This window comes from Nyctibius grandis, chromosome 4, assembly GCF_013368605.1.
Source record: "Nyctibius grandis isolate bNycGra1 chromosome 4, bNycGra1.pri, whole genome shotgun sequence".
Taxonomy (NCBI): Eukaryota; Metazoa; Chordata; class Aves; order Nyctibiiformes; family Nyctibiidae; genus Nyctibius; species Nyctibius grandis.
The window spans coordinates 46,715,698-46,743,185 of record NC_090661.1 but is presented as its reverse complement, the minus strand read 5'-3'; the positions used below and the strand labels follow the sequence as shown (position 1 = coordinate 46,743,185).

Genomic DNA, 27,488 nt, shown 5'->3' with positions numbered 1-27,488 from the left:
CAACACCAATTTCTCCCTTCTAAAGACGGAGAACTAATAATGCAAGGTAAGTTGTTTATATGTGTTGATGTAAACATTTAAGAAAAAGAAAATAATTACATTTCCAGAATGGATATAATATTCTATTCTATATTTTCACTCTCTCATACCATAGTCAGACCATCATGCTTAATGACCAATCCTACAGTAAAACACAAGGTGACTGAAGATGACAACTCAGCTGTATTCACATAGCAGCAGCATGTCTTAGGTTGCACATTCCCTTGCACAAAGCACATATACTTACACCATGAGACAGACAGTTTCATTATTCTTAAAAAAGCAGACGGTCTTGAGAAAAACTGAAGTGCCACAAGAAATGTAATTTACAGAAAATACTGTCTTAACAGTCAACTTTGCTCAAGAAGTAGCAGCTCCATTCTGCAGCAGCTGATGATTTTTTCAGAGTTGTATTTTTAAATGTGATGCACTGCACAGAAACAGTCCAACTTAAGAGCTAACATAACTGCATGCATGGTCAAAGATGGATCATTATCCAAGAGCGCTGGATGCGTACTTTCCTATTTTGCCATCAATGAAAGTGGATATTCTTTTTATTCAGCGCTGTGAAAGATTCTACTGCCAGTATCAGCGAGCAGATGATGAGTAAGAGCTAGATCAGGATCAAAACTTACTGGATTCTGTAGTAAAGGATTTTCCAGACAAAAGCAAAATCACTAATCACCAACCTCTGACTACAAGCCAAGCACGGGCCTACCTAGCTATTCTCAGTTCTGTCAGCAGCAATGATGAATTTTTCCTTTTTGCTCGATTTCTTCACTGACTGAAGGCCTAGAGTATGTAGAATCTGTTACAGGTTTAGTTCTGGCATAAGTTATTTTCTTCGAGAGCCACTTCCCATCAAGCAGATGAAGACAGACCCACTAAACATTCGAACCGACTGAAACAAATGGCAGATTATGGAATGTTTCTGTACTACAGAAATGGGAAAGTTCTGAACTCGAGGGAACCAGGAAAACAACAACAAAAACCTCCAAGCCCTTCAGACTGTTCTGATCAAACAGTCTGCAACAGTATGTTTTCATAACTGAAATTTTGCCTTAAACTTGAAGATTAATCCACATTTTTGCTCTGTTCTCATCAGAGTAAAGAATAACTTTATGTGTATCCTCTGCTCATTTCTCTTTAATTCTACATGGACCACAGAATAAACAGTGTGACCCCTCTGGGTATTATCTGCTAAAATAATTTTCAAAATTGTTAAAAACAGTAGACAATATGATCAGTTCTGTCACACACTATCCATTTGCATGCTCCAGAAATATTATTTAGCCTGGAAAGGAAAATGTTAGAAAAGGATCTGCTTCAGGTGTATTACCAAAAACACACACAAAACCATTATCAATCCTTAAAATTCAAGAAAAAGCATCAACTCATTACAATGGCATGCCACAAGAACTCCAGTTTTGTTATGGACAATGAGAATAGGCTGAAATCCATTTTACACGTACCTGAGAGGGTAACTTCTCTGAAGGGAAGCCTGCTTGATTTCCACAGCAATACACAATACTGATTTCTTGTTAACTATTAGTTTCCCTTTGTCAACAATTCTCAGTCAGAATTCACAGAGTACTTAGCAACATTTAAAGAAGAAAGTATATATGCTACATAATACTATGTGTACACAGAAAATGCACATTTATTACCTTCCATTTTAAAAACACTGCATTCAGGGAGCTTGATTTCCTAGTATTAAACACATTCAGGGCATAACACAAGTTCAGCTATTCCCCTCATTTACCAAAGAGCTTTCAGTCATGCACGACAGACAAGGCTGAGAAACATCCAATAAAACAAAACATTAGAATGGCAAACAAAACTATCTATTACCACCACGGTATTCCTTTAACAGCATGAACTACCACCACACCAGAACTAGTCGATTTACCAACCTAGATGCAAACCGCAATGTAATCACTCAACAGAGCGACAAAGAATAGCAGAGAAGGAAACTCAGGACTTCATTTTCTTCCCTCAGAAAGATCAGGAAAAAAATTCAATTCACCAGTAAAAGAGCAGTTATTTTCAGTTTTAGACACCTTGCCTGGTTACAACACTGTCAACACAAGACATCTGCTTCAAAACCTGAGAGGACAAAAGAAAGTTTTCATCAGCAAACCTGATGCTGTGCAGCAGTGATATACCAGTATCTATGAAGAATTTGTACCACTTTTAGTAGCGTAGACTGCTATTCATTTATCTTTTTTAGCAAGCCAAACACATTTATTAAAGGAATAGAAGGGTATAACTTCTGGTCTTTGTTGCTTCTTTTAATGATATTTCTCTACGAGACAGTAGACTTACGAATGGAATGAAATAGCCTGATAGGCATCAGCATTGACTAAGACATAGTAAGACCAAAATGAATTTTCTAGGCTGCCCTCCAGAGAACGCCATAGCACCTGTTTTCAAGTTCAGCATTAAAGAAATGTTTTTCATACATTACTACCTTGAGTATTTCAGAGCCATCCAAAAGAATTTATACTCACGTAGTAATGGAAGTTTGACATAATTGAGAAACTAGGATCCAAAAAATAACGATCATTCCTGCTCTCTAGGAAGAATGAGAACGGTATGACTCCTAAAAGGCCATCAAAACCTCTGGCCTTAATGGAGCTGTCTATGAGAAGAAAAGCAGGTGATAAACCTAGAAGACAGGACACATTCCAGAATATGAGCACAGCACCTCTTCCAGGTAAGGATGGTTCTGAGCACTGTCAACATGTGAACACAGACCGCATTTAAAATGTCAAGCAAAAACCATGCCATGTGGTTCACCAAGAACACTGAGTTTATAGTGAAATTTATTGTTCTGCTTCCTAATACAATAAGCTACAAGGTACATACAGTATAAAACGAGAACGGCCACAAAGCAAAGGTGATAAACATTCTGTGACAGTACAGTGGAGGTAATATCTGTCTAATCCTTCCACTTTATCCCACAAACAGTAGCTAAAACTACTGCCCCCCCCCTCCCCCCCCCCCCCCCCCCCCCCCCAAAAAATATTAAAAAGTAAACTGTCTCTCTCACTCAGGAACAGTGGGATTCGTTGGGTTTTTTTTTTTTGAGGGCATTAGTTATCTGCCAATATCTCAAGAAAATTGCTGAAACTAAAGTAACAAAAGAAAAACTGTGAAGGTGGGAGTGACATGACCCATGCAAGATCTCAGGACACCTTGGTTCACTTCTCCTCAGAACAAATGGCCTGTAAAAAAAGGAAAAGTTTGTTACACCAAGTAAAATAGCAATTAATGTTGTCGGAGTTAATATATAGCAAGCAAAATCTGAACTAGACAGGACTAGGCAAACAGCTAAACTACTCTTTTAACGAAAACAATCTCCCTGTTAACAAGGTCTGGAGATTGATAGCTGACAATCCTTCTTTTATTTTTAGATGCTGTACAGGAGGGTGCACACTGACATAGGCACAGCTGACACCTATTTACAAGGCTCCAAATCAAATGATCTTGTCTGGGAGAACTCCAACAATGACATGAACTGCAGCCTCAACTCAAAAAAACCCTAAAAAACATGCAGGCTATAAACATGCAGGAAGATTGAATACTTACCTTAAAGGCACAAAATTCCATTTAACCACTTTTTCATATATACTTGGTGCGGTTGAGTGCTCTCTCAGCAAGATGACCACTTTCATCTGTTATCTTCTCCCAATCTGTTTGTCCAACAACGAAGCCAATGGCTCTTTTCCTGTCTGCATCTTTTTTTTCTTCCAGATCTGCCCACCGCACCTACGGAGAATGTACTATCAATAGGACAATCTCTTAAGAAATCCTGAGATACGTCTAGGCTTTCCACTGCAGGTAGAGTACAAGAATTCTAATTTGTACTCATTTTCATTTGAACAGGTAAGTACTAATTTGTTTTCCAAGGGGTAAAGATGGAAACTACACCAGTTACATTATTCTTAATTTAATATCTCAGGTGTTCCGTGGAGTAGAAGAAAAGTACAGCTGATTAGCCTTTTCCACTTCAATGCTATAATTCTGAGAGCTGAAGTGTAATTACTACAATTATTTCTCTGTCCAAAGCAATGTGTTCTGCAGGAAGAATTATCCAAGATTCATTTAGTGTCTTCATTTTCTGTACAACCTGTCTTTCAATTGCACAGTAGAAACATCTAGAAGATGACTATGAAACTCCAGAAAGACAGTTAAAGAGCAACTCAGCAGTGAATGAGTGAATGAGGGACAGTTTTCTTCTCCACCTTCTGTGATGCATTTCTATTTAAATCTTTCCACTATTTCTTTACATTAAATAACTTCCTCATGCATTTGTTATCTCCCATCTTTACAACTGCAGCCATCTCCTCTGCAGCTCTTCACGGTCATGCAGATCACTTGCATTCATCCTGTTCAAACATATAGTCACTGCCTCACCCACAAACCTAGACACCAATGAGACGGAGTGCAACAGGGAGGAGGGAGTGAGGGAGGTGATGATGAATGGCTACAGTTCAGAAACTCAGCAGGAACACACCATTGCAGGACAAGAAAAAACAGTAAGTGAAGGAGGTCTTCCTTGACATCCTAACTCAGGCTGATTTGTTACTTGGGGACATGGCCTTATCACCTTTCTGCCACCACCTCCCTATTCCACATTCTACCTGGATTTCCCCAGACGTTCCTGCTGATAAGCAACGACTGCTTTCTTGCACCATCACTTCCTCTGCCAATGCCTAAGTATCTCCATTTCTCTCATGCACGCTGTCCAGTACTACCCATGTTTTCTATTTGACATTACAGAACAAAACAAAGCCCAAACACGGACAGTTAACTCAAATTCCTTTTAGTGGCAAAAGCTGGTCTTTCTGTTTTGGAGACCAAAAAAAAGAAAAGTACTACCTAGTCCTATCACCTCTCTTTCATCTTCCTCTATGTTTTTTTGCCGTTTTTCACAATGGTATTTGAAGAAGTAGCAATTTGTGTTCAGAACAGAACTACATATAAAGTGGTTGAAGCCAACTTCTTATATACCATCTCCCAAGCTTTATGCAAGGTATACGCAGAAGGTAACACCTACAAGACTTAACTGATATAAAACCTACATAGTTTATACTTTCCTCAGCTGAATCTTTCTGAACATATGAGCAGTGCGCTGTTTCTCTGCTTAGGTCCCTTCCAACCAAAATTATTCTATGACTCTTAATAAAATCATCACCTTGTCTTGGAATCTGCACTGTATTTCACACTATCTCATCACAAAACATACAACATACGAAAAGGACTCTACAGGTTGCTCTGAAACAAAGTGCATCATCTCCTCCATCAAGAAATGGGACATAATTCCATTCTCAATCTCAAAAGCCAGGCCATGCACAATTAATCTTTATTATCTACAATACCTCACTTCATTATAATTAATCTGTTTACCTCTGGAAGACCCTACTCTCAAGAATATTCTCTTACAGAATCTAATGGAACTGCAAAATGGAAAGTGGGTCAGTGAAGCTGCCATATTCATAGACACTGAATGACTCGATACAAACTCTTTTTCACAGAGACTGTTAAATGCTCATATACAGACAGCAAGTCATTTGAAAGTTTATTACCCTTTTCTTTCCAGGTTCAGAAGCACGTGTATCATAGTCATCTGGAAGCTGTAGAAAATCTTCCATTCTGCTGGCAATTGCTTCCCAGTCACGTTTCCTTTTAGCGCCAGTCCGCAAACCATCCAGCTTGTCTGAGAACAAACACAGAGCCTCAGAGTTAAAGGAGATTTTTTTTCTATTATTCACACAAACAAGATGAAGAGTGGAAAAAATTTCAAAAGAATGAGCAGCAGAACTTGTACATCCAGCTTGTCTTGACAGGTGGAATGATGAGAGTTGAAATAAACTAGAGAAGACTCAACAATATTTCCAAGTTTTATTGATCTTTCACATTAACTGTGTGGCAATAACAGTCTTGTTATTTGTATGAGGGAGAAAAGCTTGCTCTTTGGATGTCCACACTATATGGAGCTGGTCCTTACAGGTACAACATAGCCATCAATAGCTGGGAACCACAGATCCACCTGTTCTGTATTTGAACACAATACTAAAGCTGTAGCATTTTTTCCCAAATTCGGGGTTTAATACTGTGTCAAACATGGCATACATGCAGTATCAGGGAACAAGTGACGGTCATATAATTTAATGCATCAAAGACAATTTTTGAGATACTGTTTCTGCTAAACAAAAAGCTCCTCGGAAACCCTGATATCCCCCACAACGAAAACACACTCAAAAAATCCTCCAGGACTGGAAAAAAAAAGATCTCAGAATCTTTTGTTTCATGGTGTAAGTGGTCAGTCATGAATATTTGAGCAGTATGTTTGTCCAACAGTCATAGTTTTCTTCGTTTTCTTATTGAACTGATAAGGCATGAGGAGAAACAATTCCATTCCTACATTCTAAAATTTTGTTCCTCTTTGGACACTTATTTTCAGTGAAAAACCAACACCTTCTTGAAATTATGTGGCAAACTGCTTTTGGAAAGGAGATGAAGTATTCATTTTAAGATTACAAACAACAAAGCACAAAAATGAAAAACAGCTTTACAAGTCAAAGGAAATCCTAGCACTTCTGTTGATGTATGCTACCATTTTATAAGCCAACAATTAAGTATATGCAGAAGGAATACTAAGCTTGGTGGTTATATTTTGTAAACCATTTCCAGTGATGTCAATAACATTGCTTCAGAAGTCACTGATGTAATTAAATTCACCCACGAAAGGCCTCAGAAATAAACCAAACACAAAGCTGCATATTTTCTGGATAGCGGAAGAGGGTGTTCAAAAGGTATGTCTTTAGAGAAGCTCAGTTCAGAGATGAGTTTTTTACTTAATATGGGAGAGAAAAGAGCAACAACGGAGATTATGTGAGGCAATGGTGATGTAGACATGCTAGTATAATTTAAATGCCACAAACTAATGAAGCAATTTCTCCCTCACACAACTCTAAAACTTTTAAAGACTCCATCTTTGCCCCATTTCCCTGGAACAGATACAGAATTTCTTCTAAGAAAACTGCCTTTTAAGCCAACATTTAAGAAAATTGTGCAGAACATTTGTCTGTTACATGATATCTTGTTACACGATTCAGTTAAGGTTCTTCTTTTGCTCTAAATTAAATTTGCCAAATTTGAAGCTCTATCTCCACAGAAAGACGGCACTCCTTCTAGAAGACAAAATTGATTTATACAATATTTCTCTGTTACTCCAGCACATAATGTACTTGCACTATTCTTCAGTATTACTCTCAGATCAATCAGCATAGATCATTCATAGCACAAGGGTTTCCAGAAAAAAGTGACATTGAAAAGGAGAGCAACAAATGCATTAAGGAGCATTTAGGAACATGAAGAACTGAAAATTCTGGAGCTCTCTATTGGCAAGTATCTGTACACAGACATATTCCTGTTGGAAGGCAACATGCTATGATGCAAGCTCATCTCATTACCAATGTTGAAGAAAGAGTTTAGTCTCTCACTCCCTGCTGCACACAGACCAACTGAAAACTTTGCCAAGAAATGTGTAGTTCTCAAACATCAATAGAGGAGTTCAAGAGGCGTTCAGAGTACGAGGTTCCCCTCTGTCCCTTTTTGTTACTGCTACACAGAATTTATTTTAAAATGTTATCTCCTTCCGTGTTTGAAGTTGGATTGCCTTTCCAGAGGGATATGCTTCCATCCATACCATTGTGGTTCAAGGTACATGTGCCATGCAGTAGACACACTACAGAAATGTCAAAAGCCTACCACAAAGCACTATTTCAGACTATTCTTTTCTGAAAATGAAACAAGGTGTCATTTTGTAACAATTGTGCTCGTGAATATCTATGGCAGATGATTATTTATTATTAAACTATCAAACGTTATTTTATCATTTCAATTTAAAAACAATGAAGCAGCAGCATTTCTGAAACCCACAGAACTTAAAAACTCACCTTTAGAATTTTAATAAGAAAGCATCTGAAAGAAACTGACTTAATTTGCTCTTTCAAAAGCTAAGTGAATCAATCAGCTAAATTTTTCCCTTCTTATATAAAAATCACAAAGTTTTAAGTAAAATGTTATTTGCATTCTAGAGCAAATTTTACAATGGTATCAAAACCTCAGCTATGCCAGAGCTCATTTCTCCTTTCCTGAGTTTGCAGAGCCCACCACTAAGTCGCACTTTGAAACAAAGTATTGTGCTAAACACTTCGAATATAGTAGAATTTTAAAATGTGAGTCCATTTCTGTAAATTTAAACACAAGAACCCGTGTGCACTATGCACTGTGGCAGACCAGTAATTAGACTTTAGAATAAAAATGTGGCTGTGCACTCACAACACATAAGGAAATGATATACCACACACATACCGAGAGGAATGTATCACCCCTGCCAAAGTAAATCTGAACTAAAAGCAAGAGCTCTGGGGTGTACGCTATGGTGATTTTCACAAGTCGGCGTTGCAGCTAAAGAACTCAAACTTTCAGACCTTTTCTGAGGCTTATTACAATCAATAAGATCTTATTGTGCTTTCCTGTAACAACACCTACTCAGAAAGAAAACAAAAAAGCAAAACAAGACTTACAGTGTTGTTTTTGGATTCTGCATTTATACCACTTCGGCAAACGTGCCCTCTGGGACTAACGCAATAAACCTAATGGGCAGGCCCGCTCCCAGGAAATAACTCAACTTTGGAATAACAAACGCGTACCACAATTTACATGCCTTTCAGGAAACAATTTTAATTGGTCATCTACAACAAAACCTTATTGTGAATTAAATATAATAATTCTTACGCACAGACTGCAAGTGCTTAGAATGCATACCTTGAGCTACAAGTTGTCTGCCCTTGCAGAGCAATTTTTCAAAGAAACAGCATTCATTACATAGGAATTCCTGGCTTTTTTTAAATGTACATTCTGTCATAATTTACTTTTAATCTATAGTCCTACATATTTATAAAAATGAATCTAGAGTGTAGTTATAAAAATAATATTGTGAATACAAATTTAACAGGAAGACCTTCTCAGCACCTGTATCGGTGTCTCGCAGCATGCTAATGTCCAGTTAATAGAGTTTGATCATTAAAGAATTATTGCAACAGCCTTGCAAGTAACTTATTTCAGCATAAAACGGACTCTGCTGCTTGCTCCCCATTTTACATGTAAGTGGAGACCATATAAAAATCCTCTGGTTTATATTATGTAGCTTTCATATGGAAAGAAATGCAACACAGCTCTTTGTTTCTATTTGTTAGCAGTATTTGATCATGAGAGAGGTAAATTTTGAAAGCTATCTGTAAATTTCTGCTGCAGTCACAGTCCCCACATTGCTAGAAACTACACATAAAACTTAAATATTTTTAGAACACACTTTGGACTCCTGTGATATCTGTAAAGCTTAATGACTTGCGGCACAACGCATCTGTTCCTACTACTCAGTATTTAAAGAAGAGTCTCTTATTTGGAATACAACAATCGGAGTGTTCTTCAACAATGCAGTTTTCCAGTACTATGATTTCGTACGTAATTTGGAAAAAAGAATTATAAACTTAAGAAATAATCTTAAGATACTAAAACAATCAACTCTCATAACAAAAATGCAGAACAATCTTCAATTAATTCTATCTTTAACTGCCTATCTGTTTGATATGCCAGAATCATTGGGTACAGGCTCCTCCAGTTGTACTGCAGGTGCCACAACGTCAATATATTCCACAAATATTTAAATTACTTAAAAGAGAGCACAGCAGCAGAAGAGATGGTGCAGCTAAGCAGTTACAGCAAAAGACGAAAGGCTGCTTTATGTAAGCCAGAACTTCTAACGCTATTTCTATGGTGAAATTGTTATTTTGGTTATTGGAAAGTAATAATACACAGGGCTGTACCAGACATGCAGAAGCAAACCTTAAAACGTTAAGACATGCTGCATCCCATTCAGATACGTTACTTCTCATAGACATGACAGAAAATAGTTTTATGCAGATTGCATTGATAAAATCTTCACTTAGAACGATCACTATTCAGTAAAAAAACAAAACAAAACCAAAACTGATCATAATGACTAGAAACCCCTTTCCATGTATACAACTTCCACCATAGCCATGGTGCATGCATTTCAGCCTGAAAGTTGGTTTTGACTTTGACAGAATCCTAATATTAGCACTTATGTCTAATGCAACCAGCAGCACTAATCAGAACAAAAAGTGCAGCAAAAATAGTGCCCTTATGCTCCTGGAAAGTCCACTTTGCATCCTACTAAGAAGAATTCTAGTACGCTCCTGGAACTGAAAAGCGTAACAAACTTTAACTTTTCAATACTTAAGTTGTTGAAAAGACACACTGAGACCTAATCATTCAGAACCAACTTCAAAGCATGGCACTACTTTGTCCTCACACATGTCAGTTTTGGAGAGCAAGAAACATCTTCAATACAGTTAGCTACTAGGCATGTCTCCAAGAAAGTAAGAAGTTACTGATGACATTTAGGCTTGAAAAAAAGGTATGCAGTATGAACAAGAATGCAGTGCAATGTAAGTTGACTCTTTCCTTTTTATAATACAGAAGAGATGAATAAAGAATAGAAATACTGCTTTTTAAAAATTTTAAGACAAAGTACTTTCCTTGAACAGATGGAAGAACAATTAATGAGTATATAAAACAGCGATGGTTAGAAAGTCCTAACTCCCTTGCCTCTGGCAGAAGACAAATTCCTTTTCGGTATAGATGCTTTCGCAGTTTCAGACATTTGTATGAGATCAACACATGTATTTGTCTTTGGCAAGGAGGCACAGTAAAAACAAAAATTTAGGTTTTGCAAACATCATCAGATACCAACTATAAGAAACAGGAAAAAATAAATACCCACCTAGCTTTGCCTCAGAAGTGTCCATCTCCCATTTGCTTTTCGGAATGTAACCCTAAATCATACACAGAGAGAAGCTCGGAGGATTAGAGAGAGACACACATGCATATCACTTTTGAACTGGAAACAGCATTATAATGGGAGCTTAAGGTATTTCTTTTTGTAAGGCACAACTCTTGTTATCAGACGAAGGAAACAAATTACTCAGTATTTCAGAACTTCTGCATCCACTTCCCATGCAGTGATTTTAGCAGCCCTTGCAGATCATTACAAGAGTGCTGCCCTCTGCGAACACAGAACTCCGGAACGAGTCTAACAGACAGCAGTGGTGCTGTGTGCACAGTTACTATATTGTATTACCTCAGGTGGCAACGTTACTGCAACACAACTTATCAGGCATAAAGAATATTCAAAGCTTTACACATACAAATGAAGAAGTTACCATAGTCATAAGCTTTTAAGAATACATTCCCAGATTTACTACACACAAGCTTCACTTAATAATCCTTTCGAAAGGACATAGTAAATTCTTGTAAGAGTGGTTAGTCCACAAATAAACAAAATTCCTTTTTTAGCTTAAATGAGAATATCTGCTGAATCACTAAGATTTAAGTATTACTTTTCATTTTAAAATAACCCTCTTAGTTCAATGATTCTTTTAAAACACTTCTTTCCTAGAAATGATGTCATCATATCTTTTACATGTAATTATCTTTAGCCAGTTTATCCCTTGTAAATGAGCACAATGATATTAAATTTGGCCTTAAATAAAAGTATTTATTTTAGATATCTTCCTGTTATCTTTTCATTTTATACTCTTGGACAAGTAAATCCTTACTAAGCAACCCCTTATAACTCATTTCAGCTGTTCAGATTTGGTATAAAACTACTTACGTTTCTCTGCAATCACATAAAAAGCTCAATGCAGTGAAATTGAACCCCTGTGAGAATTTCATTATTTTAAGAATTATTTCTAATAGAGAGGGAAAAGAACTACTCTAGAAGATTTCAGCGAGAAAATAAACAAACTACAGACCAGTTTTATTACACTAACTTATTTCCTGCTCTATTTATAGGTTGCCTCCACTGTGGTAAACATATACATGTATTTGTTAATGCTAAGGGTTACCAAACCAGAGTGTACTATTCCAGGGAGCTACACTGCTTTTGATTATGTTCACCATTGCTCTTCCAAAATCCTTGAAAGACCTTTTTCCTATCAAACATATATCAGTGACTTGAGATTATCAGATCTCTGTATTTTATTGTTTTTAATCACCTGTAATTAATACAAACTAAGACAGTTTGTGCTGCAATAATTCCTTGTAACAAATAAATGAACTTCATGTATATATGTATATTTATACTTTTAAACCAAGTTGCACATTAAAATTTGCTCAGAAAGTTTACACCACAGCTAGAAGCCTGTATTGAACTAAGTGATGTGTGATACACTGGTGAGAACACTAAGTTAAATGCATCAATAATTCATACCATCAAGCACAGAAAAGCAAGAATTGTCTGAATGCTCCAAACAACCCTATGGGAGTTGATAATAGCAACAAAAGAGTGACTTTGATGGTGTGAAATGGCCTACTGTGTGCTGAATCTGTACAATATCCCGGTCCTCAGATAGGATAAGAAAAGATTCAGACTTCATCCTTTGGTACATGACAGTTGGATCTTTCAAGGACATCTGCCAGATGGCAGGAGCTTCAGACCTCTCTTTTTCCAGAGGATTAAATGCAGCAAAATGAATTGAAGAACCCTTACCAACTGCTCTCAAGAAGGCAACAGATACCAAATACAATGTAGTGTTCCACCTTTCTGTCTGACATACCTCTCTCTGAGATTAGTCATGTGACTAAATATCAGAGATTACATACAGCAGATAATTCTTTGCTATTTTTTACCTCTTGTGAATCTGAAAACATTCTTTTACGTAGATTACTTTTAGTTATTGATAATTTGCAGTTTTCACCACCAAGCTTTCTCCTTATCTCATAAAGGCCTAATGTTATATGTGCTGTACATTAGGATACTCCCCAGAGCTCATAAACACACACATACACACACACATTTATGCACAGATGTCTCAAAAGCTAAAGACAACCTTCTCTTCTAGATATAGCTCATTTCAAGATATGAGACTAGCAGCCATATTCTTGTAAACATGGATGCGTCTTTGAAATGTTCTAACCACACTTCATGCAGTCTCATACTCTGTGCCAAAGAATAATTTAGTAAAGAGAATAAATGAGTCATGTTGCAAAAAACAGATGTTTATTAAAATCCACTCTTCCTAAGCTTTATTTTTTTATTCTGTATTTCAGCCGCTTTCTAAACTGCCACTCCTGAAGAATAGTAAATTTCCATCAAGAAAAAGGACTTTGCTTGTCTCAAACATTTTTGGTTACTTCCTGTTTATTGGAGTTTAACTGCTTGGTTGTGGGAACTTCATTTGACACATTCAACTCAAGCACTGACCAGCTGCAGCTCCAACACATACCAAGAAGTTACGTTAGCAGGCCTTCCGTAGCCTTTTAAATACATACCTAAAAACACCAGCCCCCAGGGCAATTCTCTAACCTTCATTTACCCAAGAGACCTAATCCCTCATCTTGGAAATACCTACTGACAAACAAGTCAGCGAGTCTTGGCAGAGAAAGCATTCTTCTTCATAACTGTTGCCATATACTGTGACAGCTGAGAAGAGTTCTTTAGACATGTGAAAGGAAATAAGCTAAATTAATCTTTGCCCATTCTTCCCATCCATCCACTTAGTGTAACTCTTAGATAACCTGGAAGACAGTGCCATAGTGTACTACAATTTATAAATTTCTGTAAGAGGCATGTTGCCATGCTCTGCTGATAATGCTTTTTGTGGCATATGCTCACACATTCTTAAAAAAATCAGTTAGGAATAACATGATTTAACATTAAAGTTCTCCTAGAAATGTTTAAGGAACAAACGACTAGAAATGTGTGTGTTAAGATCGCACTGCTAAGAACGGCAATGGGTTGGCACTTATAAGACTGAGATTCTCCCTCAGACACATTAACAAATGTTTTGTTAGAGATGGCTGATGTCTCCTACCAGTTCACTTTCTTCCTCCTCTGCTGTATCCTTCTTGACTTCTTCTTTCTGGTCTTCAATATTTGCATCAAAATCCTCCATCTCCACCTGTTCCAAAGCACAAGCACAGACTTAACAAGGCACTGCTTGACTTCTAACTATTATCTTTTTATCAGAGTAAGTAGAAGACTCAAAGTCCAAATAGAAGAGGAAAGAAAGGATTCCTCTTGGAAAGTATGATGATGCAATATATATGAATACTAGCTCCATTTTGGCTTCCTTCAGAAGCAGGTTCCCTTCTAGCTACAGAGTGACAGACTTTGTAGGAAAGTAGCAATGGTTTATTCTCTTCCTTAACATGCATTCTTTGTGCTACCAGCATCTGTAACAGTAAAATACTTCTCTTGATTCCCACACAATCACATTTCAAAACTTGAACTCGCAGAAAAAGATCTTAAACTCGCCATTTACACACCACTGGAATGGCTCTCTCTGCATGGAACATCTCTATCAAGTTTTATCTTTTATATATTTAAATATCACAGTAGAGAATAATAACCACAGAGATTAACGTAATAAAGAAAATGTATGCTTTAAGACATACATACCCTACCCATCTAATGGAATACTTTCTGGGGTCTACATTTCTACTGGGGATTCACGTGTACGCTGTGGAATACCTAAAACTCTCCAAGAACGTAGTTTTTCATACCATTAGTAAAACGGTGCACACAAAATAAATCCCAAATCTGCCCTTCTAAGTCTACTTGAGAGCTGAGCCTTTTGCTGTCCTCTTAAAGACTACTGTTTTCCAATAAAAAGAATTTGCAGATTCAAAAACAACCTGTTGATCTCATGACAAACTGCAAAAAGTAAACTCTCGTCCTACTTCAGCAGTTCACCAGTTTCTATGGCCATGGCAAGACCTGTTCTGACAGCAACATGCAGCTATGGTACATTCACAATGACCATATGATTAACACACTAATTTATTCCCAGAGCTCCTGAAACATCTGCCAAAGAAGAATGCAACAATACAGAAAGCTGACACACAAAAGATGTATGTCATGGCAAACTGCAAATGCAATAAAAAGGTAACATACTTCTACAGCAAGTGTAATCTTCTGCCACATGTTATTTATTTCTTTCTTCATTCTCTGCTACAGGTCTGTATTTCTCAAAGCAGTGACTGAAAGCAGCTCAAATCTGTTTATTTCTTTACTTATTTTATCAAACTACTTCCTCAAATTATGATCTAATTAATCCAGTAACCTGAAAAAGTGCTGAGTTTCATCTGAGAGGGCAAAGATCCTCTTTAATTGGTACTCAACAGTTGCTAAAGAGCACAGTGGTTTCAACTCTTCCTCAAAGATGCGTAAGTCTGGGTCCCAAAAAGTAACATGTACCTTCATGTTTGGGTAATTGATAAGAATAATAGAATACATTTGTCTGACACAGTGATTCTGGCTTTCTACAGTGACAAATATAACTGCCCCGTTGTGATCATACTTTTCTCTGCTTTATATTTTCAGTATAGTTGCACCTACATAATTTGTAATTTTAACAGGCACACAGATTCTCACCTCTTCAATAGCAGCATCCTGCAATAGAGAACGAATGTCCAGGCGCATCATGTGACGTGGTGCTGCTTCCCAGTGATCAGACATCTAAACAAAAAACAAACAAAAATGAAGTACCTCTAAAAATGTAACAAGTTCGACACAAAATTGGGTTTCTGATCATGAACAAGAAGTGTCTGTACTTAAGAAAAGTAATTTCAATCAATCCCATGAAATAACTACCAGCTCTTCTTAGAGGAAAAGTGTAAGCATTACGTAGTCTAGAAGAGGTCAATGCTTTTCCAACAACAGCAGGCCTGAAAGCACAATGAAACCTATCATTAATCCTATGACTCCAGATGTATACAGTTACCCTGCTGATCTCCTTTAGCTTGCGTCCATGAATATTCCTCTTGGAACACATCTGGTTATCTGCGCTCATTTCAGCTAAGTACACCTAGAAAGAAAGACAATATTAAATATTGTAAATGAATTTTTAGAGCTATTTTTCTACCTGGTGATACACTCTCCAGTTGTACATTCTAAGAAAGGTAAGTTTGTAACCATAGACCACAGCATTTTTCCTGACTGTGGGAGGGACTTTGCATTCAAAAGTTCAGAAATACCAGCATAGAGGTGCTATCAAGTTCAAACGCTTTTTAGGCTCAATTACCTCAAAACCCTTGGTTTTTGCAGCGCTCCAAAACTGTTCAAAATGTCGCACTCTATCATTGATAGCATCAAGGATAATGAAGGGGAAGAAGCCATCATCCAAGGTCTTTTTGAAAGTTTTAAACATGCTGGTACGATAGGTCTCTTCCATATCGGCTTCATATTCATACTCCATCACCTTTATCAAGGACAAAAGCATTTAAGAAAGAGGACACCTACTAAACTGCTAATGTTCAACTGCTGAATGTCATGACCACAAACTACACTGGTATGAAAAAAACATCTTTCAGGTCAGATTTTAAGAATTTGTCCATTCTGCCTTTAAGTTATATTGACTTGTTTTGAAAAACAGCCCACAGACCTCTGCACTCTGCCAAAGCCACAGACTGAAATTCTGATTGCCACTGTGTTGTTCCAGAATGTCTTGTTTCTTTGTCAAGATAAAGTACCTTCTTTTTCACTTTTTTCCCCGTATCTGGGTCTCTCTCTTCTTTTTCCACTTCAGTGATAAAATAGTCATCCAGGCTGAGCACTCTTGGTGCAGGTCCTCCACACTCTACTTCCTTATCCTGGGAGGAAAGCAAAAAGAAAACATATACTCTTACTGTAAAAATTCCATTCTGCTACAAAGGATCTTCAAAACACTTTTGGCAAACAGCAGTCCCCAGCTCTATATTCAAAAGAAGAGAGCAGTATCCCTCATGCTTGCTAATAGTGGAGGTGATTCACATGCCATATGAAGACACGGAACATGAGATAACAACAGGCTGAAATTCCAGACAAACAGAAAAAGCAGAGGAAGGGAACATAAAGGATAAGCAGCACTACACAGCGAGCAGTTGTTTACATACCCTGATGAGTTTTGCTACATGTGTCTTTCCACTGCCAGGCAACCCTCTCATTATGATTACAATCTGAAACAAAGATCATGTAAGAAGATAGGATACTGTACTACATTTAACAGAATTTCTTTTACAAAAATTCTCTTCTAGAAAAATACGTGCTCTGGGCTTACGCTCTTGCATATCATCAAACAAAGCCAGTACCATGCCTCACTGTCTGTTTTACAAACCAGGCTGTGAGGAATGGTAGCAGTTTCACAGAATATATGATGTTAATCATCCCAGCAGCTCATACTGCATAAGATGTTAATAGATCTGGTTCAGATAAAATTAACTGGATGACACTTGTCTGAATGTTTCATAGTCTGAATCTTGTTTTTTCTTATTTTATATGGTGCATTGCCAAATTTTGACTATGTGTAAAGCCAAGTCTTTCCTCTGACACATCAAAAACCCAAGTGAGGATCTCAGACAAGTAAAATACATTAACACTACCCATTAACAGGAATTTCATCTTAGCATTCCCAGGAAGTTTATGCCTCCTGTGGACTCCTAATAGCTATGCTACAAGACTCTAGGCATTTGCAAAGGAATCAAGAGAATTTCCAGAGCTTCCTTAAATGTAGGCTTGTTCACAACATATTACACTCATGAGCATTTTATCTGAATACAGACCTCGTAGAAACCGATTGTTGCTTTCAGAATGCATACTCACCCTCTCTGGCCTGCTATCGCGTCCTGGTGGCTTCAAAATATCATCTACATTTTTAGATTCTGGCTTCCTTTCCACTCGTGGAGCAGGTGGTGGCTGACGGGGCATTGATGGAGCAGAAATAGGAATCCTTTCCTCAGGGTAATTTCTACGATCACCTTCAAATTCCAGTGTTTGGACAGAAGAATTTTCTTAGTTCAGCAAAATAAAAAAATTAAGATGTTCATACCCAGTTGAGCTGATTTAAACAGATCTTCATTATTTCAGGATAAATTCACAGATTTGCCCCCAAAATAATTCAAATTTCTAATCTTGAACCTATTGCAATCAAAGATATTTTTTAGCAGAGTAAGTAACTGTTGCGCTCCTGATCTCATCACCACTGAGAAACAAAACTACACAGCACTGCCCAAATAAATTTTCCTGAATTATATATTCTGAACAACAAAATACTGCAAATCAGTTAATCTTCGCCTCTGCGAGTCTGTCTTTTTTTATAATATTCTAGCATGGCTTCAAGATTGAGAAACTGTACCTCCAAACATGGAAGACCCATGATCATATGCTGGACGATCTGTCTTTCGTTCATATGGTGGTCTTTCAAAACCACCCCGTCTGGAGGAAGGATGGTCTTTCTTGTCACGGTAAGACTGAGTCCTTGTAGGTGTAGTAGGAAGAACCCTGCCAAAAGAGTATTTTGTGTATTTCTAGGATTTCTACTATGGATTCCAGAGAGAAATGAACACGTGCCTCACAGGCAAAATGGACAGTCCGATACCCAACACAGCCTGAATTGTATTGATTTCACTAGTGTTCGAAACCACGTACCTATCATCTCGGGGATGTCGCTCTTTTTCAAATCTCTCTCGCTCATAGTCCACAGAACCACGGTCTCTGTGCAATTCCCGGTCTCTCTTGAAATCCCGATGATCTGTGTTGGAATTACCTTGACGCTCAAAATAAGGCTCACGATCTCTTTCTCTGTTGTAACGACCAGGGTGCTCTGAAAGGAGAAACCCATGAAAATACAAACTACTAAAACATACTTTGCATTTTTAAATTATTTTTGAAGGAAAAGCAACAAACGAGACCGCAAGAGAAGTATATAGAAACATATGATGCGAAGGCTAGAATGGACTAAATCAGCCACTGAATCTCTTTTCCAAACCGTAACAGACAACCATACCATGAAATCCTACTTAAAGCTACAAAACTGAATTTTTAAAATGGCTAGGTCATTAACTGCATTACTACTCTTGACAATATAAATTGTTATTCTTACGGACCTCTGAAGAAAATAAAGTGGTTCCAGCTTAAACAAGAGTTACTTAGTTTAAAATATACTTTTAGTGCCTCACAACTTTTCTTAAGAGCTAAATAACTATCTGAGAGCTAGCCAAGCACTCCCTACCTTTTTGAAATGTTTGCCTCTCCGGTAGAGGTTCTGGACGCAGGGTTACCCTCTCCCCATATGGAATCTGTTCCACTTTACTGGTGGTTATATCTGGTTAAAAATAATTAAAAAAAAAAAAAAATCAAGGTCTTAAAATATCCCACTTCCATTTCCTTTCCTCTGCCATGAAAAGCAATCAGTCAATGGCATTAAAAGTGACTGGAACAACTTACCAAAATTTCTTTTAACAGATAATGCAAAAACAGCTGTACATAAATACACAACACCATGGTTTTGAAAGTCTGAAGCAGGTTTGTGTGTGCATGTGAGTATGCAAGTACCACTTTATCTTAAGAATGGGACTTCTGCCTTTCAGATGAGTTCAGGTAGCACACACGGTCAGAAGATTATAAACATTAAAATGCTCTGAAAGTTTCAATAACTCATAGAACTACTGTAACGTCAAGAATATTAACTGAAATGCTCACTTTAGATTCCTAACAGCGACAATTTTTCTAACAGCTTTTAGTAAAACGTCTACATAATGGAATCGATATAGCTTCAATTCATGTTATGGCACCTTAGAGAAAGAAAAAAAGCTCTTTAAATGACAATGCACAATTTAAGAACTTCTTTACGACATGATTTCACTCCTTTTAAAAACTAAGAATGAGGGAAATGGATTCTATTAGAAATCTAGTATGAATTTTAGCTTTGGTAAGCTCAATACTAAAAATCAGAGCCCTTCACTGTTTATGTGTTTAGATGCTTGTTTAGGGCACATGCCCTTCAGAACTAGAACTTCATCTCCCTCCCTGTCTAGAATGTACCTCACACCCATTAAGCAGTATATAAATAATGCAAACACCAGTCATATTCTGCTTTGAGTTACTAAGTCACACCCAAAAACTGTAACAATCCAAAGTACTTTCTAGCACAGTTATTTCCATACTCAGCTACAAAGGGATTAAGGGAAAGTATCAATATCAATCTAAATATAACACATCGATGCGATCACATGAGTTGGTGTTTATTAGAAGCAGATGTGGCTATACACCATCCAGTTCACACGAAATAGCTCATTATCACAGCACTGAAGAAAACATTAAACTCAAGGCTGGAGGTTATAGACTCCTTAAAACTGCATTGCTTAGCATCAGATCGCAATGTACGTAGCCTACGCGTCAACTGCACAACATCTACAGCATGCTTTACATGGCATACTCCTTTAGAAAGAAGCTAAGAGGACTAATTAGCTCTTCGTTACAGATCAGACAAATACACTGTAATACTCACCTCGCCCGTGGCCATAATCCACAGTTTGCTGAATTATAGGTGCTTTAGGAACCGGTGGAATAACTGGAGGAAGGGACACTGGTACAGCTGATGGAACAGAGATGTGAACGGCAGGTACTTTCACAGGCGAGGAGACGGGTGGAGGCATCATTGACTCCTGTTTACACAACTCATACTCCATATTTGCTCCTTTATCCTCATTTGTGTCCCAGAGTCCGTGGAAAGAATCCTCATCCCAGCGTTCCTGTTCCACAGCAGAAGGTGATGGTTTTAAAGATTGACCATGACTTGGGGTTGTAGTTGGAGTAGAAACTGGAGCATGTGGCCTTGTCATAGGTGTAGCAGGCCTTGTCAGTGGGGCACTTGGTCTTGTCACAGGGGTGGGCTGTCTGAACAACACGGGAGGCTTTATAATAACAGCAGGAGAAGGTTTAATAGCTTGGGCTTCTACTGGTGCCTCTGAAGGTAGCTGAGAAGAGACCTAGATGCAGAAAGCACTTTTAATGTAGATCTGTAAACTAACCTCCTTTCATCCTCTGTAAGTCAGTAAGCACAATGGCAACTGGTAATCAAATCAGAAGGATTTTCTAGTACCTCCATCAAGGTGCTACAGGTAGGAGGACAATATTTCGAGAACTGGTGGCCTGAATTAATTTGGTGTTTGTTCACTATGTGAAGGCTTAAATACTACTTATTTTCTCCTTCAAAATAACCTTACCAATTTAAGCCAGTAGGCCTATCTCAGATCAAAAGTGTCTACGGTTTTATTCCCAAAGACTCCTGCTGTCTGCAAAGATTCCTGCTGTCTGTAAGGAGGCTGAAAAAGTCTGAAAGTAGGGCAGCTTGGTGATGCACAAAAGGATTGATAAGGCCAGCTTCTTTCTGGAAGTCACTGGAAAAATTCCCAGAGTGCAGAAACCCCTTAATGAAATCAACATCAGATCAACATAAGAAATGGGGAGGTCTTGTCCAGTGGAAAAAAACCAACAAAACCAAATCCCTTCATGAACGAAACATCCCCATGGAACCCCATGTGCTCTGTCAGAAGAGTCTTTTCGGCATCACAGCAGATGCCAAGTTACAGGCAGCCTTATTAGCAACATGCAAAAAAACTTCCAGAATGGCTGTAGGTACAAAGCTGAACTTTGTAATAACAGTTCAAAAGCACAGCAGAAGTCTGAAGGCAGGAATCCCAAGAAAGACAACAGTTGTTTGAATACCTCTAGGCAGATGGGTGAAGTAGTCCGAGATACCAAATATCAAAGTTGAGTAAAATCATTTCCTAAAGGCATCAACGTATCTGCAGTACTTGGTAGCAAATCTGTTCCATTATTTTACTTTATAGACACTGTAAACAAGGAAGAGGTCAACTAGGCAAAAAGAAAACTTGCAGTGCCTCATTCACTGCGTAACACTTCTCTGGAGGGAGGGACAAACAAAGCTTGGTCTGGCTAAATGTCAGACCCAGAGATCAGTACGGCTAAATTTATCGGTATCAGTAACTTTGAGGTTAAGATGAGATGACGAATAAAAACCGTGCATCGACTCACGTATCTCCTCCAACATACATTTAACAAAATTGTTTATTTGTTCTAGGAAGGATTTATAAACCTGAGTTAACATGACTGCAAAAGTTCAGTTGGTTTCTGACCAGGTATGAATTATCAAAAAAACAAATACAAGCAGCTGAGAAGAGTTCCCAGAACCAACCAAGAGACTAAGCAGAAGAGGAACAACTTGCATCACAATGGGAGATGAAGTCATGGAAGTACACAAATGTGAGCTTTATGGTATTTCCAGAGCGTAATGAGAATTCCTAATACAGACAGCAAACAGAAAGCTAATGCCCATTCTACGTTGAAATATCTGGTTTTGATGGACCAATCCTCAAATTTCTCTCTTTAACCTCTTCAAAGAAGAGAGAGCTCTTAAAGTAGAAAAAGCAGAGCAAGATCAGAATTAAAGACAGTATCAGAATCTAGTTCGGCAGGGAACAGGAGTGTCTTCTCACGAGCCTTATGCTCCTGTTTTGGAAGAGCTCACTGTTTCTTGCACATCATCCCACAGCAGTTTAGGCTATTGAGCCTCATGCACTACTGTCCCCCGCAATGCGCCATGCTCAGAAGACACAGTGGACTGAACGAGTAAGAAAGGCTTTGGAAAATCCAAATAAACTATGAAGTTCCTTTGCCTCAACAGAAGATTGATGAGGTTGTAAGGGCTGCTGGGGAGGCACTCAACAGAGAAGCTTGACCATCAGAGTGCAGAACTAATCTGACATACACATTATTAATAATTGTTACCAGTATGTTAACACAAGATGAATTTACCTGAAAGGCACCCGGCCTTGTGCTTGTGTTCTGTGATCTAGGAGAGTCCTGTGTGGAAATGTCAGGTTTAAACTCTTTCAACTTCTGTAGCTGTTCTTTCTGCTCTCTGCACATGAATCACAAGAAAGTGTTATCAGTCTGTAGCTTAAATGAAGAATTAAAGGAATCAACACTCATGGTGAAAACCACTTATTACACTAGCATTAGGGGCCAAGTCCAGAGAAAGGGACATAGCAGGCTTTACATGGTCAATGCCATGGTTCAGAAATCCCTGTTTCACATTCACCTAATCATGGAGGCATTTAATATATTAGCTGCCTCCTTTTTTGATCACAAATTTCCTCTGCAACATGCAGTTATGCTTTTGTGCTTGGCCAGAACCACTCCACTTTGACAGTGAAGAGCAAAGCCAGATTTTGGCTTCTGACAACACCTTCTGCAAACCAGAAGCCCAGTGGAGATGCATGCCTAAATGCTCTCAGTGACTTGCTCTGCGTTGCACACTAACACAATTGAGACCAACAGAAAGCACAACAGAGACTCCAACATTTAAAAACAAAGTGGTGAATTTAGATTTTGTTTCCTTGTTTCATGTATCAAAATGCTACCTAGTCTATGGAGCAGAGACCAGGGCCAGTAGTGAATACTACAGCCACTGGATTATGAAGATCTATCTGTTCAATCAGATTTCCTTTCAGTTTTTTGGTGCATTTTTTAATCTATCTTTTTTAATTGCTAATAACTCTTTGTTCATATTAATTGCATGTATTAAAGTAGTGCCCAAAGATCAAATAAGAACGGGATCCCTCTATACTAGGCACAACAGAGGCCATCCTGACTAGCAACCCATCTGTTCAGGGTCCAGTGCAAGGGGAGCCGGGCTCACCGAAAGGGATCCAAAGTGCTGCATTAGTACAAAGAGTAAACTGAGTAATTGCTAGCACTTAAAAGGTCTTCTTTACACCTGGCTTAGGAAAAATACACCAGATGACAAGTACAGAACAGCATGCAGCTCAGTGTATGCTGTTTTACACACAATAAAAGCAAAGCCAGATGAAGGCTGTTATGCTGATCCTCAACTAAGATCAACCAAACTTGCCAAAATTATTCATTGATGATGCTGGATTTCAAATGAGGGAGCATTGTAAAAAGTAAAAAGAAAAAACCCACATATGCTTTAATAAAAAAGTAAGCAGTATCCAAAAATTAAATAGGTCCCACGGTGTGAATTAAGAACCACATTAATGTAGATCTTGACAGGTAAGTATTAAAAAGCAATTATCAACGAGCTTATCTGACACTAATAAAAAGATCGAAAATTATCAACAAGCTCATTTGAGGATAACAAAAAGATTGGTCAGGTGATGTGGACAGATCTCTTCCTGGAAAGTAATAAACAAGGAATGCCATATTCACGGGGAAAGGGACAACCACCTATTTAAGAAAAGAAGTCCACCCACAAAAGCTGTGATGGAGGTACTCCAAATAACTTGTTCCACGTGAGCTCCTACTAGCATGCTGTGGTAAAAAGAAATGAAGCCATTACTGCATAAATCAAGGAATGAAATAGGAAAGGAGCACCATCTCCACAGAATGGGATTCCCACTAAAAGTGACAGAACCAGGCAACCCACCGAAGCATTTTGAGTTCCTGGGCAGCCTTCAGAATTATCTCATGCTGTCTTTGGCTAAGGACCATCACTCCTCCCAAGGACTGGTCAGAGTCCAGGTTTGAATCTGCTCCCAGCATATCAGAGGAATGTGGAGGAAGGGATGAATCTGAATGATCATCCAAAGACCGCAGTCTGTCTCCATCATCTGGATACCACCTATCTGACAACCGTTCCCTCTCCCAATCAGTCCTTTCAGGAAGGTAGTCTTGCTTCTCCCGCCATGTGTCATATCTCTCTGGATACTCTCGAATCCTCAGCTCCCCCCTGTCTCGGAGGTCTCTGTCATAATGATCTCTGTTCCTATCCTCCCTCCACCTGTCTTCATGGTATCTGTCCAGAGGTGGAAGAGGTGGTAATGGTGGTAGAGGGGGGATATCCAGGTCATGATTCCCCATTTCTCTGTCATCCATAGGTCTCATGTCCCAGTCTCTGTCCCATTCTCTGTCTAAATCTTGATCATAAACATCTGAGGATCTTCCAGTCCTGTCTAGATCTCTCTCTAGTTCCCCCTCTCTTGGCCTTTTCCAGTCATCCCACCATGAATCTCGTCTGTCATGATCAGATGATAAAGGAGGTAGCGGTGGTAGGGGAGATAATGGAGGCATTGAATGGTGGGATTGCAACCTGTCATCTCTGTCATACGCATCTACAGAATCATCCTGATAATCAGAGTTGTGATCTCTCCAGTAGCGCTCTCTTTCCCAGTCATCCAGTCGCTCATGCTCTAATGAAGGGTCATCTTGACTATCTAAAGGAAATTCCTCCTGCATTCTATCATCTTCATGACCCCAAGAACCCCTGAGTGTCTCATCTCGATGGTACGGAGGCAATTTGTCAGGGTCATCTCCTAGGTGAATGGGTTTATCTATATTGCCTGTTTCAGATCTTCCTGCTTCCCTCTCCCGGCTACCTGCCCTCCTGATGGGACCCCTCTCACGGCTACCTGCCTGCCTGCCTGGGCCCCTCTCGCGGCTACCTGCCCGCCTGACTGGGATCCTCTCCCGGCTACCTGCCCGCCTGACTGGGACCCTCTCCCGGCTACCCGCCCGCCGCATGGGTTCCCTCTCCCGGCTACCTGCCCGCCGCATGGGCTCCCTCTCCCGGCTACCCGCCCGCCTGACCGGGCCTCTCTCCCAGCTACCTGCCTGTCCCCTGTCCCGGCTGCCTGTCCGCCCTCCTAGCTCTCTGTCTCGGCTAGAGAATATCCTCTCGTGGCTATCTGATCGTCCACCTAGTCCCCTCTCTCGGCTGCCAGACTGCCCATCTGGCATCCTCTCCCTGCTGCCTGACCGCCTGTCTGGCATCCTCTCCCTGCTGCCTGCTCTCCTGAACATCCCTCTGCCTCGGATGGATGCCTGCCTAGCGTGCCCTCTGCCTCTGTATACATATCCTCTGCCACGGCCATCGTCCATCCTGCCCATTCCCCAGCCACTGTCCATCCTGCCCATTCCCCGGCCACTGTCCATCCTGCCCATTCCCCGGCCACTGTCCATCCTGCCCATTCCCCGGCCACCATCCATCCTTCCCATCCCCCTGCCACGGCCCATTCCCCAGCCACGGCCATCCCCCTGCCCTCTGCCCTGGCCCCTTCCTCTGCTTACTGGTCCCTTGCCTCTATCTTCATGCATAAATGGCCCTTTCCCTCTGCTTTCTGGTCCAGGTAGGCCCTGGGTGCTATCTGAAGCAATCAACTGGTCGTCTGGTGAATCCAAATCCTGGTTTCCTGTTACGGGGCTTACTGCACCCCCTGTTCTTGCAATATCTGACTGCAAAGCTACAGGGTTACCAGAAAGGGATGCTGATTTCTGGTTCTGAATAGATGGAGTAGGTGTTTTGGACTCTTCTACTGGCTGGTTAGGATCATGTGAACTCCATGTCCACTTTTTAGGAGGGTCTGAAACAGTTTCTTTGACTTCAGGTTTGGATGGTTCCTGTTGAGTGTCTGTCAGGTCCTCATTCGGCTCAATGGGACCTGCACTCTGTGCATCGGGAGTAGACTCGGTTATGCTTACAGTCTGCTGATCGCCAGCGACGTCTGTAAAAGGTTCTTTGTTTTCTGACTGGGAGTCTGTCTGTGACTGCTGCTGTCCCAAATGAGGCCTGGGCCCCCTCCACCGTGGACCACTAGGTCGGGAACCGTGTCCATGTGATGCATTTGTCGAAGTATAAAATTGTCCTGCTGGTCCTCGTGGGATAGTCCCCCATCTACTTGAAGACTGTCCATCTGTATTCTGTCGGTCAAAACGTGACCTGTATCCTTCTGAACGCTGGGAGTCAAAACGAGGCCCTCTCTGTCTTGAGCCTTCAAATTTGTCATATCCTCTTCCTCGAGGTCCATCAAATCTGTAGATGACATAACAGCAATTTTATTCAAATGAACATGTCGAATTTAAATCCTCTAAAAGAGTTTCATCCTCCCCAAAAGTGACTTCTAACTGATGAATCCTAGTGTGCCTTAGGATCAGTCCCTACTGAACCTGTGCAGAAGCAGAGAGACATGTCCTTCAATTCAGTATTGTCCACTGAAGACCAGTTTAAGCACCTGCAGATTATGTAACCCTAAAAAGAAATCTGGCTTAAATATCTCAGGACTGAAACCTGACTGACAAAGAAAGATGCTAAACTTACTTGAAAAAAACCTTTCAACTTTTGTTTAACAGAAGTTTTTTTGCAATCAACAACTCTTGTTGAACTTTTGTTATAATAGTATGCAACAAGCCTACTTAACTATGGTGATGAATGCCATCTAGAAAAATCTTTAAATACAGATCCTTTCAGAAAGTGCAAAAACCTGGAATATCACCCAATTCCATGCAAGATAATATGCCTAAAACAAATACATTTTTATTGCATCATTTTTTAAATTCCTTTTGAGAGCACCTACAGCTGCTACTGCTTGAATATGAGGAAATAGGTCAGGCAAACTAATGAAGAATAACTCATGCAATCATATTTAACACGACTGATCTAGCAAAAAAATCTAATCTTTAAGCATAGGCTCAAATACCGATTTACATA

General features: G+C 39.3%; 1 protein-coding gene across 6 annotated transcripts in view; it reads right to left on the bottom strand.

The window, feature by feature from the left end:
• Positions 1-3,081: 3,081 nt before the first annotated feature.
• Positions 3,082-27,488, bottom strand: part of YLPM1 (YLP motif containing 1) — a 37,981-nt gene continuing 13,574 nt past the window's right edge. The window contains exons 5-21 of one of the 6 annotated variants that reach the window (XM_068398817.1): positions 24,432-26,813; positions 22,799-22,904; positions 20,469-20,949; positions 19,191-19,283; positions 18,608-18,782; positions 18,315-18,460; positions 17,783-17,970; positions 17,077-17,139; positions 16,675-16,794; positions 16,227-16,403; positions 15,927-16,010; positions 15,578-15,661; positions 14,016-14,102; positions 10,922-10,973; positions 5,631-5,761; positions 3,631-3,810; positions 3,082-3,266 (exon numbers count right to left, since the gene is read on the bottom strand). In XM_068398817.1, the coding sequence (XP_068254918.1) occupies positions 3,664-3,810; positions 5,631-5,761; positions 10,922-10,973; positions 14,016-14,102; positions 15,578-15,661; positions 15,927-16,010; positions 16,227-16,403; positions 16,675-16,794; positions 17,077-17,139; positions 17,783-17,970; positions 18,315-18,460; positions 18,608-18,782; positions 19,191-19,283; positions 20,469-20,949; positions 22,799-22,904; positions 24,432-26,813 (4,516 nt within the window). In that variant the 3' untranslated portion in view covers positions 3,082-3,266; positions 3,631-3,663. Of the gene's footprint in view, positions 3,267-3,630; positions 3,811-5,630; positions 5,762-5,992; positions 7,239-10,921; positions 10,974-13,219; positions 13,637-14,015; positions 14,103-15,577; positions 15,662-15,926; positions 16,011-16,226; positions 16,404-16,674; positions 16,795-17,076; positions 17,140-17,782; positions 17,971-18,314; positions 18,461-18,607; positions 18,783-19,190; positions 19,284-20,468; positions 20,950-22,798; positions 22,905-24,431; positions 26,814-27,488 lie in introns of those variants that run through there. The other 5 variants (XM_068398818.1, XM_068398821.1, XM_068398819.1 and 2 more) reach the window with 5 other exon arrangements.